Below are 13,917 nucleotides of genomic sequence, written 5' to 3'. Positions count from 1 at the left end.
TAATAATTCTTTAAATAATACTTTGATTCCATGTCAACTCCAAAAATCTGGATTTCAAATAAACTTCAACTATAATGTGGTGTGATTATTTCCCCCTAATGGCTGTATGTCTTGTTTGGGCGCATTGTGTTTTCCCAGAAAGCTGGGCCCGGACCCCGGTGCGTCCTCCCAGACTCTGGTCCCGTCTCAGTCACAGTCCTCTCCTGACCGCTCAGAAGGGACGCCGCTGCGCAGAGCAGGTAAAACATCTGACCTTTAACCAGAGGCATCATTAAAACATTCAGGATGCAAATTGTGGAATTAGCGATTAAAGGTGGAGTGACAGTTATAAAGTGAAAAAACCAGAAAGACTCATGTTGATTTATTTTTCATTCAAATGTCAAGTCTCGTTGACCACCAACTTTTTTCACCTGTCAGGGGGGAGCAGTTGTTTGTCTGTTTGTGGATTTAGTACTCTCTACTTCAGGTTATTGTAGCATTTAAAAACAAATAACACGAAAATAACTGCTATATTCCCCTTTCATTAGCACAGCCTAGGTGTTCTGTCCATGAGTATGGTTAGTTTGCCAGTCATACATCAGTCATACTCGCTAACTGTAATATTATATACAGTTTCTTTTGGTGTAACACATGTCCATTCATAGTCCTTTTTCACAGAAGACATTTAGATGTGTCAGATGTGGAAAAGCACAGGTCTACAACGTAATAATGATGACTGAGTTCAGTTCAGCTTCCTACTGTGAAAAATGGAAATAAGTTGAATCCTTGTTGTCGTACTACAGTCAGCAGCAGTACGTAGTGAACCATTTACATATAATTGCATAAAGTAACACTCCCAAATGTCGCCCTGAATTGTTAGCGTCTGAGCCCAATCTGAAGGTGAAACACAAGCTGAAGAAACACCTCAACACCCGCAAGAGCCCGCTCACCCGCAAAGAGAGCGCCCCGGCCACTGTCAGGCACCGAGTACCTGACACACTGGGTAAATAGACTCACACACACAACAAAGGAGCGAGTGGAAACGCATTATTGTTGTTTAATATGTGATCAGGTGAAGGCGTTCATTCTTTCTTACTGTGATTTGATTTAGGAAGCCATTCACTGATATGGTCGACTGTAATGTGAACATGGTCGAGGTCTAAACAACATCTAAACTCACACACTGCTCTCTCTCCAGACTCGTCCCCCAGCAGCAGCAGCACTCCAGTCTCTGGCTGCAGTTCTCCCAATGACAGTCTGCCCAATGAGAATGGGCTGCTGCCATCTGCAGGCGGCCTCTCGCATGAGGTTAGCAACACACACACACACACACACACACACACACACACACACACACACACACACACACACACACACACACACACACACACACACCATATGTTAAATATAAGATACCCTCAGTGTATTATGGCACATTTTTGCTGTCAATAGAGGATTTAATAAGTAAAAAGACCGCCTCACTGACACATCTGATACATTTGACATGTTTACAAAGCACTGCATATTATTGTACATCTAGCATACTTCCACCTTGTGGTAAAGAACATATTCCACCCAGCACATCTGTGATGAGGACTCCCCAACTCTCACCTTTGCTCTCTGCAGTTATGTTTCCTGTTCTGTCCGCATGCGAATCCCAGACAGGCGCTTCTGAGAAAACCGTCTGCACACACACACACACACACACACACACACACACACACACACCCTGATGTGCCCACACCTACAGACAGACACAGACGCACATTTAATAAACATGCATTGTGTCGATCTTCTCCTCACCAGGTTGTTGAGATTAGCCTGAATCTGTGAACGTCACTGGACACCGTTCATCACTCACTCTCACTCTCACTCTCACACACACACACACACACACACACTCACACACTATGTCGATGGGTTCTTTCAGAATATTGATGAAGTAAAGTAGCTAAAACATCAGCTCAAGATTAACTGAAATATAATAAATAAACATGTTTTAACACCAAATGAGTCCATCTGTATAGATGTTTTGAGACATTTCGGTACCTTTTCGATAGAAAACTGGTTTGGTCTTTAATAAATCCGGATAGAAGTTGGATACATTAATGGGAAATATAAAACACTGAAGCCACTAAAGCCACTACTTCCCTTTTTTCTTTCAGACTGGCACTTATATTTTAGAGATGGGAAAAAATAGCATTTGAAAAACAAGTATACACACACTTTGATAAAAAAAGAGAAAAAAACCATGTTGTTTCATGTACATGAGCTGTGCCGAGACGCTGAGTAATGACATGTTTAAGGGAACGACTCGAGTGTGGGAGCACTGAGTTTGTTTCTGCATAATTCATTTAATCACATTCATTTAATCACATACATTCAACCCCAGTCACACCTGCTGTGGATGTCTGACTCATCATTCTGCGGTGTCAAGGCAGCACGCTACCTTGATTAGACTACACTGGTTGTGATTTACATCAGCACTGACATTTGTTCAGGAAATATCGTTATGGGATGCATAACTAGCACAACTAGCACTGGCCTTCAATGGTTTAGTGGGATTTCTCTTAACTAGAATCATGAATTGTATCTGAATGCAATTCAGATTTGAATATATAAATGCATTGTTAATTGTGTTTGGCATTTCCAGGCCCAGAGGCTGCTGCTAAGAGATGGCACCATAGCTAACTTCACCATCCAGAGTCCCTCCACTCAGCCCACCATCACACTGGGACTACCAGCCAATGCCAGGGTAAACACTTTCTATTATCAATGGTTATCTTTCTATTCGTAAGACCACGCATTGTATAGACTCAGTCCCAGGTTAAATCGACTCTAAGGCAGGGGTGTCCAAACTACACTAAATGGCAGCTAGCCTGCTAGCTCAACAATCCTAATTTTTTTTTGCCGTCCGAACCAAACAAGAGAAAATGCCACACGAGCAGCTACTGCTACGAGGTCGCTCAGCTCACAGCGCGACACGGAAACCTCTCAGACTTCATAACACAAAGCCTCACTGAAGTCGGAGGAGTAATGTGCCCGGAAAAAGTGTCTGATGTTGAAGCTGAATACGGACCTCCTCTCTCACTCTGAGGTTGCAGCGGATTTATTCCGTGAGGTCAGAAATGTACCACTTTTTGAAAGAGGACCGACCTCTTCATGAGCTAAATGACCCTCTCTGGTTGGCATTTCTCGTCTAGATCTTACTCATCGTCTCAACACACTGAGCAGGAGCCTGCGAGGCAAAGAGCAGGTAGCGTTCTGTGTGAAGCTCCGTCTCTTTGAGACACAACACGCAACGTCAATGCTGCACACTTCCCCACGCTGTCTGAAATCAAAGCAGCTTTTCCAGAGGTCAAGCTTTCTACTAAAATGAGGAAATATCTCATGGCAGAATTCAGTCAGCGCTTCCAAGATCTTTCTGCCATTGAGAAAGAAATCAAGCTGTTCTCGACCCCCTTCCTGACGGATGCAGAAGAAGTGGAAGAGAGTCTGAACTAGAACTGATGGAGATGCAGTGTAATGATTGAATAATAAATATAATTTATATATATATAATATATTAAAAACAGAATATATATATATATATATATATATATATATATATATATATATATATATATATATATATATATATATATATATATAGACCTCATTTAGTTCATTTTGCGATATACCTCACCTCTAGTGAGTGGCCCCGACTTTCGTATATTTTTCTGTTTGTGGCCCTCAGTGGAAACAGTTTGGACACCACTGCTCTAAGGGAACATTTGACACCTTTTCATGAGGATGTCCAACCAGAGTTGATGGTAAATGTAGTCGATTGGGGCAATAAATTCAGCTGCAAAATAGTGTTTTCTTCCTGCGTCCTGCGCTGTTATTTGACGTGACAATGCATCCTGGTACATGTAGGCTCACCACCTTTTATGTGGCTGTCCAGTCAGTGTACCAGCAACACTGTAAAGGAGATGTGTTTTAAGATGCAGTGACTATGCAGCACAGTCTGTACAAAGGTAATTTACAAAGCTCACATAACATAACAGCCCCATGGTTTGAATACCTCAGTGAAATGAATGAAGGAAATCCTGTTTTAAACAGGAAGAACATCAAATACATGAAACATGATGCTCTTTAAATGATGCTTCACTATTACATTGATGTTTGTGGGTTTTTGCAATGCTGTATGTTTAAATTTAAAGCAGCTCAAGTTTTTCCAATCATGTCGTCTGGACAAATCGTTTCGTACCATCGGAAATTATCACCTTATGTCGGCCTGTAAATCCAGCTGTGATAATGCGTCAGATAGAATGTTATCTGTTGCTGTAAATGCTGAATAACTGTCTGTGTGCAGGCTGAAGGAGAGCTGTCCTCTCTGAGAGTCGGCCGCGTACCAGTGCTTACAGCCGGAGGCTCGCAGGTCTTCTTCAGAGAGGACCAGGCTGGGCAGCTGAACCCTCATCTGCCTGTCATCATCCTGGAACCTTCTGGACTGATGCACACTCCGCTACTCACTGGTGAGACATGCACACTGACACATATACCGTGAGCATGTATGTGCATATTAAACCCAGCACATGTGCACACATGTGGGGCCAAAACTTATATAAACTGATCATCGGCGTATCAGTCTTTGACCCAAGATGTGACCAAATAACCACAGAAGGACACATACACCTTCATGAACTTTCACCTAAGTGTTTTAATTTTCCTGTCTGAGATGTTAGAGCACCACCCAGTGGTCACATTTAGAATAACACTTTTCTTTGACATATAAGCAAGTTACACGTTTTCAGTGTATGAGGGTCCGGTTTGCAGCTATTGTGTGTTTACGTGTGTGTGTGGGCACACATGTTACTTTTGTCTCTGCTCACAGAAACTCATTATTAATGTCTGCTCCTTTGTGTCTCTGACCAGTTCAAGGCCGGGACACCGTCCAGCTGCAGTTTGCCCCACAGTTAGACCACCTCGCCCCTGGAGGAGCTCATCCTCACAAGCCCCTGAGCAGAACACGCTCGGAGCCGCTCCCCCAGAGCCCGCGGACCCTTCACACACACCTCCTCCAGCAGCAGCACAACACGCAACTACTGGAGAGGCTCAAACAGCAAACTCACCTGGGCAAGGTGTGGAGAAGTGACGGCACCCAGTAATACATGGACAGTCTGTTTTGTCCCAGAGGGAGATCTGTTTGTTGTGTTAATGGTCACTTTTCTCGGTCATTTACTTAGTTTGAGTGATTGAAAACAACAGTAGCCTACATCTGCATTTCTCAATGTGCTGTCCGGCTGTCATGTGAATAGATAAGTGCATTTTTGTCAACTTCAATTTTTCCAACTTGTATGTGCCCGTGCAGCTGATGGCTAAGTCCAGCGAGAAGCCCAGGCTGCACCAGATCCCCTCTGAGGACATGGACTCAGAGGACGGCGGCGGGACGTCGCCCACAGAGCCAACCTACCAGAGCAGAGTGAGGGCGGAGTCACTGAGGGAGGCGGAGCCGACGGCATCCAAGAGCCAGGAAGAGCAACTTAACCTGCAACATGCACTCATACTCAACCAGGTTGGGAAACACATGAGATACACACACACACACACACACACACACACACACACACACACACACACACAGGTAGATGGAATTGAACCACACAGCTGTTCTTTGTCCAATAGGCCTGTAGGGGGCGTCCTAACACTTACATGTTAGGCTAGTTGCCATTGCAGGGTTTTGAGGTTTTGACTGAATGAAGGCGGTTATTTTAGCACGATATGGTCGGTTGAGGTATTACTCAGAAAGTGTGTCAGTCTCTAGTCAAACCGCATAATCAGGAGTTTACGAGTCAGGTTTTGAAAAATGACTTCCAGATTCAAAGCAAGTGGAAATTGACAGACCCAGACTGCTCTTGATGGTGCAGCGCAGATTGGGGGAGCCAAATAAAACCAACTCAGATTTTATTGACGTTACACTGGAGGAAGTTCTGTGGCTTTCAGCACTTAATATCAGCCTTGAACACAAATCACTTGGAGGGTTTCAGAGCGATGTACAGCTGCATACCACATGTGCAGCAATGGAACCCAACGAGCGCCGATATTCATGTTGTTTTCCATGGTTTAGCATGGAAAACCCCCGTGCAGCTCCTGCTCTGCTCTTTTCCCTGAAGTCTGTTTTGTTTTTGAATATATAGTTAGAATTATGTCTATGTTTCATCTCTTTCCCCCTCGCTCTTCCTGTAGTCGTTGCTGTGGGAGCAGCAGAAGCAGCTGCAGCAGCTGCACCGGCAGATGGAGACCCTGGCGGTACCCATGCTGCGGGGCGGCGGCGGGGTTGGCAGTGGGCTGGGAGTCCATCGGCCCCTGTCACGTGCACAGTCCTCCCCGGCCTCCACCTCTCTCACTCTGCCTGAGAAACCCCTGAGCCTGGCCACGCAGGACGGCAGCAGCAAACCCCGCTTCACCACTGGTGAGTCTGATTTGTTCGTACAGTGTTAGAATTGGTATGTATGATCATTTTCTGAATGATATTTCAAATTCAGGCCGCCCCCGAGGCTTAGGGGTTAAATCGCTGACCGTACTGAGTAAACAAAACATCCCTGGATGAAGACAGCTGGGGAAACTTTGTTGCATGTCGTTGCCCACCTCTATTCCGAATTTCCAGTCATGTCGCTAATAATAATGGGACCAAAATGATATTTCATATAATTCCCTGTATTTAGCACCGTGCACTACCAGCAGAGGTAAATGTCACGCTGACAAGTGAAGGAAAATCAAAAATCAATGGCTGTCCCCCACAGATTAAATTAACACATCATTTTAAAAGCTTTACTTTCAATGTAATGTAATTTAAGTGTCAAACAGTGCGGTTTTAAAAGTGTTTTAAAGGAACAAATGACTTGGCAGCTGGCGGCGAGGCCTTCTTTGTCTCAGCGAATGGATCATTTAAAACACTACTGCTGTTAAAGACTCAGAACTCCAAAACATAATGTAGGGCGTTTAAACCCTTATGAGTGTAAGCACTGTCTGGCCTGTGCAACCTCATCTAGAAAAGTTAAAGAAGCAGCACTGATAGACTTATAGGGACAGTTCACCCCACAATGCACAACAAAACATATTTTTTCTCCTTCCTGTGCCTGTAGTGCTATTTTTTTTTCGGGGTCAGTTGAGCTTTGGAGACATCGTCCGTAGAGATGAGTTCTCTCCAATTCAGTGGGACTATTTGGCACTCTGCTCGTGGTGTTCAAAGCAGGAACTATTTTCTCTCAAGCACAGTTCAATGGTGACACACACCAAAACAATCTGGCTTGATAAATAAGACAGGTAAGAGGAACGTTTTAATTTTTTGGGGTGAACTGTCTCTTTCATGGTTGCTGAAAAATATAGACGTGGCAATGAAACCAGACGAAAAAAAGAAGTGCCGCTTTGTATGCCCAAAATATGCTTAAGTGTAATTATATGGAGAGAGAGAGAGAAAAAACAGTCACCTGAGACAACTGGAGTAAATGTTTAGGAAAGTGATCAAGGGTCAGCGTCAACAGCACTCCTAGTGTGAATATACTTTATATTTGTGTGGGCAAAATGTTGATATCCAATCTGTTTTTTTGTTTGTTTGCGTGTGTCCGTGCAGGCCTGGTGTATGACTCTCAGATGCTGAGGCACCAGTGCACATGTGGAGACAACAGCAGTCACCCAGAGCATGCTGGGAGGATACAGAGCATCTGGTCCAGACTACAGGAGAGAGGCCTGAGGGGACAGTGTGAGGTACGTACGGCACGGGACACTCATCCTGATCTGACCATCAGCATTTACATCCTACGTGTCCGTCTGAGCACAGAGAGGTTGAGATTCTGTTGGAGCGCAACACAGCTGTCTCTGTTTTTTAACATTACTATTCGTCTCGTGTTGCACGTTGTCCTGTTCGTACAGACTATCCGCGGTCGCAAAGCCACCATGGAGGAGCTGCAGTCGGTCCACACCGAGCGCCATGTGTTGCTCTACGGCACCAACCCGCTCAACAGACTCAAGCTGGATAACCGCAAGCTGGCCGGTATGCTCAAATTTGAGGCAAATTATGTTGCTTCAAAGACACTTTTAATTGATTTAACAGTGAACATGAAAAACATTACTCTGCTCAGTAAATATGATCAGGAACATCAATACCAAACAGATGTTCCAGATGTCCAGTTCCTCTCAATAACAGAGCTAAAGCGACATTATAAAGACGTCTTTACAGTTCTGACAAAAAGTTATGTTCATACTTTTGTCCTGTACTGTATTGATTCAGTTAAAAAAATGACAAACTGGATATATTATCGCTAGTGCGCTCGGGGTCGAATTTACAAGTGGATTGCGCGGCCTTTGCAGCCGCTGAACTGAACGAATGAGACACAAATGTGAAGTACACCACTAAGACCGCCTTGGTGCTCCCGTGCAATTTGACACATATTTAAATAAGGTCATATTAATATGTTTGCAAAATCAACCCCCGATCTGTGCAAAGAGCCTCATTGCCGAAACTTTGATCAAAAAGCGGTCAGTTCAGGGCTTGTCTTCCCATTTGTCATCTTGCATAAAGAGAAATAATAATAAACTGAAAAGTAATTGAATTCTGTTTTTAAAGAAAAAAAACTAACATTCATTTGTATGTTTCTTTTTCCCAAGGAATCCTTTCTCAAAGGATGTTTGTGATGTTACCATGTGGCGGTGTAGGGGTAAGAGAAAACACACAACAACAACAACAACAACTTTATTGTTGATCATACTGTAATTCTAGAGAGCCCTTAATAAAAGCAATACAATACTGCGTTGATGAAAGACGATAGTGTTTCAAAGACGGAGCGACCGAGACACGAAGGAGAAATGACAAGGACGACAGGATATTAAAGAGGAAAAGAGAGTTGGCTTGGCCCACGTTTGCCTGACAATCCGTGTCGGACCGTGACAAGTCAGAGCTAATCAGAACAACATGTCCAGACCAGGGATAAAAGAAATGCCTCGGCTTTCGTTGTCCGAGCCAGATGGACAGTAATGCCCATTTGTGAATAAACAGAGCACAGAGGAAGCAAAAAAGGGGAGAGGAAATTTACCAGTATTATGGATCTGGACTTTTTTACTCTGCAGTACAGTCTGGAGAAAGATTTATTGTCCCAGAAAGAAAATAAACACAGCCAGGCTTCATAAGACAGATATCATCAAGCGTTTCCTCCACTATTTGTTTTTTTATCCCATTGTTCATTCGTCGTTTGTCTTTCAATTGGCAGGTGGACAACGACACCATCTGGAATGAGTCGCACACTTCAACGGCAGCACGCATGGCGGCGGGCAGCGTTGTGGAGCTGTCCTGCAGAGTGGCCAAAGGAGAGCTGAAGGTGAGGAACTAACCCGGCAGGAAACACTGTCGCCTCCCGATTAGACGTTGGTGTTGTGACATTTTGTCGCCTCTCCCCTTGAAAACTATTTAATTGTATGGAAGCAATAATGCGGCGACTGCAAGGCTGAGAAAGACACATCAACGAGGAAATGCAGCCGGCAAAGAAGTGTGCGTCACGCCGCCTAACCCACTTCAAAAGATTAATGGGTTTCAGAAAATATTTATTTTTCCTGTCTCGTCTAAGGCCTAAATGTACTTCCTTTTCCTCTTCAAGTCCGGGCTGAACATGACATCCTTGTTGTTGTTGTTTTTTGTTCTAATTGGTCAAATGTAGATTATATTATAACAATTATAAAAAAGTAATTATAGCTGGCAGCTTCAATCCACACAGTTTCCCCCCAGAAAAACTAGATTGTGTAAAACAAAGCAGGTGGGCGGGCGGAGAATGAAAACCAATAAACACCACCCTGAGGCTCGGTCCACACTGAGCTGTGTACATTACACAACAGCACAACGGCATACATATGGTTAGAAATAAATAGTATTAAACTCATTTACAAGACAACATAGAAGATGAATGGCCTCCGCTGTCTTTACGTTGTGTCCATGAAAGGTTTGGCTTAACGCTTTGAGTTTTTCTCACTGGAAACAAGTTGACTCTTATTCACTTCACTGTCTTTTTAAAACAGTAAAGTGAAAAGAAAAATCTTGAATCCACATTCTGAATTTTATAGGGCTGGCCTTCATACCGTATGTTGCACCTCCCAAAAATAACAAAGAACCTCCATCGTGTGTCTAGACGATTTACACTGAGTATAAAGTCAAAATGATCATTGAGGAATGTGATCATAAAGCTCCTTTCCTGCTATAAATAGAAGCATCTCTGATGTAAACCAACCTCACACGAACCAGGAAACATTAGTGCTCTTCTTTGAGTGAGAAACCTGTCTATTAGTTTCCAAATGACAGTTTCTGGCAGTGTGATTGTTCCTTCAAGGAAGCGGTGTCGTCATTTATGTGCCAAAATTATAACATTCCTATGCATCATAAGCAGCGAAACACTTAATTAATAGCGTTGTCTTCTTCTGCACAGAACGGCTTTGCTGTGGTCAGGCCGCCGGGGCATCACGCAGACCCCTCTAATCCAATGTAAGTGTGTGTCTGTGTGTGTGTGTGTGTGTGTGTGTGTGTGTGTGTGTGTGTGTGTGTGTGTGCGTGTGTGTGTCTGCGTGTGTGTGTCTGCGTGTGTGCATGTGTCTGTGTGTCAGTCACATGCTCAGCCTGACCAGAGTTTCCGTGTTCTTGCTGCACTGTCAGCAGCCTCTCTGTGGAGGATATTTATGAAGTGATAGAGAGACGACAAAGGGACAAAATAAGGAAGATTAATAGCTTGTTTTTTTTGTCTGTTGTTTTTTCTTTTTTTACTGACGCCTTCTCATTTGTCCACAAGCACGGTCCTGTACGGTTTGCCTTTTTACATTTCTGACGTATACAGAAATGCATGCTCGCTACTCAACAGATGACACACACAGCCAGCGCTCAGCAAAACAATAGTCTCCGTGACTGTACATCACTCATGATACAATTCAGCAAAAATAAACAAGAGCTAAAAGAGACATTCAGCATTTTTGTTTGTCAGGTAAAGTTTCTTGTATTTTAAATGTCTGCTTCATCCGTCACTTCCTGGGTCTACCAGGGGTTTCTGCTACTTCAATTCTGTGGCCATAGCCGCCAGGAAGCTCCAACACAGACTCAGCGTCAGCAAGATCCTGATTGTTGACTGGGTAAGATGGCTTGTTGTTGTTTATATTGATTCGCCTTCATGCTCACATATCAGCACATATGAGTATACTCCATAGTGAATGTATCTCTCTATGGTATTGCAATGTGTAATATGTAAATATGTCTTCCCTCATCCCGTCGCTAGGATGTTCACCATGGCAACGGCACCCAGGAAGTGTTCTACAGCGACCCCAGCGTGCTCTACATCTCACTTCATCGCTACGACGATGGAAACTTCTTCCCGGGCAGCGGGTCTCCGGCTGAGGTGGGTGACGTCCCACATTGCAGTCTGATCGTGTCTCCGTGACATCACAGGCCGACATGTGACCATTACGCTCTAGACCAGGGTGTCAACTCATTTCACCCCGGGCCACATCAGCATCATGGTCGTCCTCAAAGGGCCGGTTGTAACTGTAACACTATACGTTTAACTACGACCGAACACATTGTTAAATAACTGTCTTTGTATTTGATTATTGTTTATTGAATTGTAAAAATATTGTAAGCAAATGTTTCTGTTACTATGACTTAATCCATTTAATTTAGGGTTAAGAAACCCACATTACTCTATCAAAGATCTAACTTAATACAGAAGAAAATAACAAAGATTAAACGCACGTTATTATATTAACTTTGTTCAAAGTGTTTTTGTCACAGTTGAGAAGGACATAACTCTGGTACAACAAATAATTGTGAGCAAATAAGAACACGCATGTGGTCTGGGGCACTGGTTCAACTGGTCTGGGGCAGTGGTTCAACTGGTCTGGGGCAGTGGTTCAACTGGTCTGGGGCAGTGGTTCAACTGGTCTGGGGCAGTGGTTCAACTGGTCTGGCTGCAGGACCCACCTTGACCCCTTAATGACAAGCTGAGATCCAAAGCGAGGAACATTTTCAACTTCTCAAATTGATTTAATGATATGGTGCAGTTTAAACCTGAGAAAGTACACAATATCACAGTATGCCAACAGAAAACAGCTTGTTAGAAATATTCCCTTTTACACTCAATTAAAAACCCCAAAGTGCATCTTAAGGACACAAGGTAACACAACACGCATAATCATTTTATAACTTCAGCCTTTTTTAACAGACTCAGTGGTTTCATGCACAAACATTAAAAAAAAAGTTGGGAATGAAGCGAACTATCACAAATAGTCCGCCGTGTAAACTCAGTAAAGCGTGTCGTGAACGCAGGATTGAGGAGTGTGAATAGATGGCACTCTGCTGCCTTTAAAAATTCCCTTCAAAATAAAAGCACAGGATTATTTTTTTTGCACGTGACCGACTGAAAACGGGTCCGCGATGGTGATCATGCCTTTCAAGCCGTCGCGGGCCAAATAAAATGACGTGGCGGGCCGGATTCGGCCTTGAGTTTGACACCAGTGCTCTAGATCAAAGTGCAACGCGTGTATTTTTTGGGGGTCTAGGTTGGTTCTGGAGCAGGCGTGGGCTTCAACGTGAACGTGGCGTGGACAGGAGGACTGGACCCACCCATGGGGGACGCCGAGTACCTCGCTGCATTCAGGTAGAGCCGAGCACCGCTCTGTTTAAACACTGCAACACGAAGAAGAGGTGACACATTAATGGAAAAAACAACAACATTGAGTGCCGGAGCCTCCAGAAGCAGCTTTAATGCTCCCCGGCATGCAGGGATTGAACACCACGTTGCTCCAAAAACTTGTTCTGTCGGGTGGAGTCGTGGTTACACAGCATGTGATTCACATCATTGGCATCCATGCTGTGTCACTCTCTTTTATGGAAGCGTCTGCACTCAGTATGTGTCTCTCCTCTCCACTCGCATGTTTTTCTCTCTTTGATTTGTCACCTCATGTTGTGTTGCCTCCCACAGAATGGGACACTGCACAAAACATGTCTTTTTACGTGTATGGTATCCTGCAAATTATTTATAATGTTCCTGCCGCTGGATGGATCAGAAATAACACAAATTAAAACTGGAGATGAAAGTGAAATAAAATAGATCTTTGTTCCGTTGAAGCATGCTTTAAAGAATGTGCGTGGTACAAACTGAATGCAGATAGTTTATCTTTGTGTCTTGGATGTGAAATCTAGCAGATGCAGAAAAAAAGTCTGTTTGTTCGCAGTCTTATTAGTTTGCCACCAGCTGTGCTCCAGTTTTTATTGATCAGAATAAGGACGTTCAGTTGAGTTATAATAAGACAATTGATCTTATTTCCTCTTCACTGAGCCACAACAAACACACTTCAGCTGATCAGAGGCTCGGCCTCACATCGCCTCTGACGTACGTCTTGCGTAATTCGTAATCTCTCTCATTTGGAGAGCATGTGTCTCACGCTCCCTGTTTCCAGTAACGTCAGATGCTTGACAGTAAAACGGTTTCAGGGTCTTGCGTTTGACTTCCTGCTCGTGGGTTGGATAATTGTCATCGGGGGGTTGTTTGGCACCAATAAAGTTTCAGTGGTGTGGGCCTTTTGGTTGTCTTGCGCATCGAGCCACAAGGAAACTGTGGCAACCGCATGGTTACTGGAAAAGTCATAGACACAAGGGGGGGGAAGTTGCACACAAGCATGAATATGTTTATTACAATACTTGAGCACAATCACATGAATTCAAACATGCACTTGCACACAGTGTCCTTGAGAGGCAAGTGGAAAATGAAAGTCTGAACTCTCTGATTTTACTCCTGTGTGTTTATGACTTTGAAATTAAACAGATGGAAAAAAAAAAGTCAAGATCTGAGAAAGATAATCCTGGCAAAACCTTTTTTTTCACCTGTTCTTCAGGGTTTATAGTTGTAATACTCATTTTGGCAATAAGTATAA

General features: G+C 43.7%; 1 protein-coding gene across 1 annotated transcript in view; it reads left to right on the top strand.

Moving 5' to 3' along the window:
• The window catches only part of hdac7a (histone deacetylase 7a), a 50,321-nt gene that overhangs the window by 27,053 nt on the left and 9,351 nt on the right, over window positions 1-13,917 (top strand). The window contains exons 6-21 of the mRNA XM_079226185.1: window positions 139-239; window positions 860-982; window positions 1,178-1,287; window positions 2,633-2,734; window positions 4,334-4,496; window positions 4,897-5,102; window positions 5,333-5,536; window positions 6,208-6,433; window positions 7,595-7,728; window positions 7,894-8,014; window positions 8,629-8,678; window positions 9,228-9,335; window positions 10,431-10,486; window positions 11,034-11,121; window positions 11,265-11,384; window positions 12,544-12,641. Coding sequence (XP_079082311.1) covers window positions 139-239; window positions 860-982; window positions 1,178-1,287; window positions 2,633-2,734; window positions 4,334-4,496; window positions 4,897-5,102; window positions 5,333-5,536; window positions 6,208-6,433; window positions 7,595-7,728; window positions 7,894-8,014; window positions 8,629-8,678; window positions 9,228-9,335; window positions 10,431-10,486; window positions 11,034-11,121; window positions 11,265-11,384; window positions 12,544-12,641 — 2,010 coding nt within the window. The remainder of the gene's footprint in view (window positions 1-138; window positions 240-859; window positions 983-1,177; window positions 1,288-2,632; window positions 2,735-4,333; window positions 4,497-4,896; window positions 5,103-5,332; window positions 5,537-6,207; window positions 6,434-7,594; window positions 7,729-7,893; window positions 8,015-8,628; window positions 8,679-9,227; window positions 9,336-10,430; window positions 10,487-11,033; window positions 11,122-11,264; window positions 11,385-12,543; window positions 12,642-13,917) is intronic.

The sequence above is a fragment of the Taurulus bubalis genome (genome assembly GCF_910589615.1).
Source record: "Taurulus bubalis genome assembly, chromosome: 11".
Taxonomy (NCBI): Eukaryota; Metazoa; Chordata; class Actinopteri; order Perciformes; family Cottidae; genus Taurulus; species Taurulus bubalis.
Note: the sequence above shows the minus strand (reverse complement) of the source record. Positions and strands in the feature narration are given on the sequence as shown.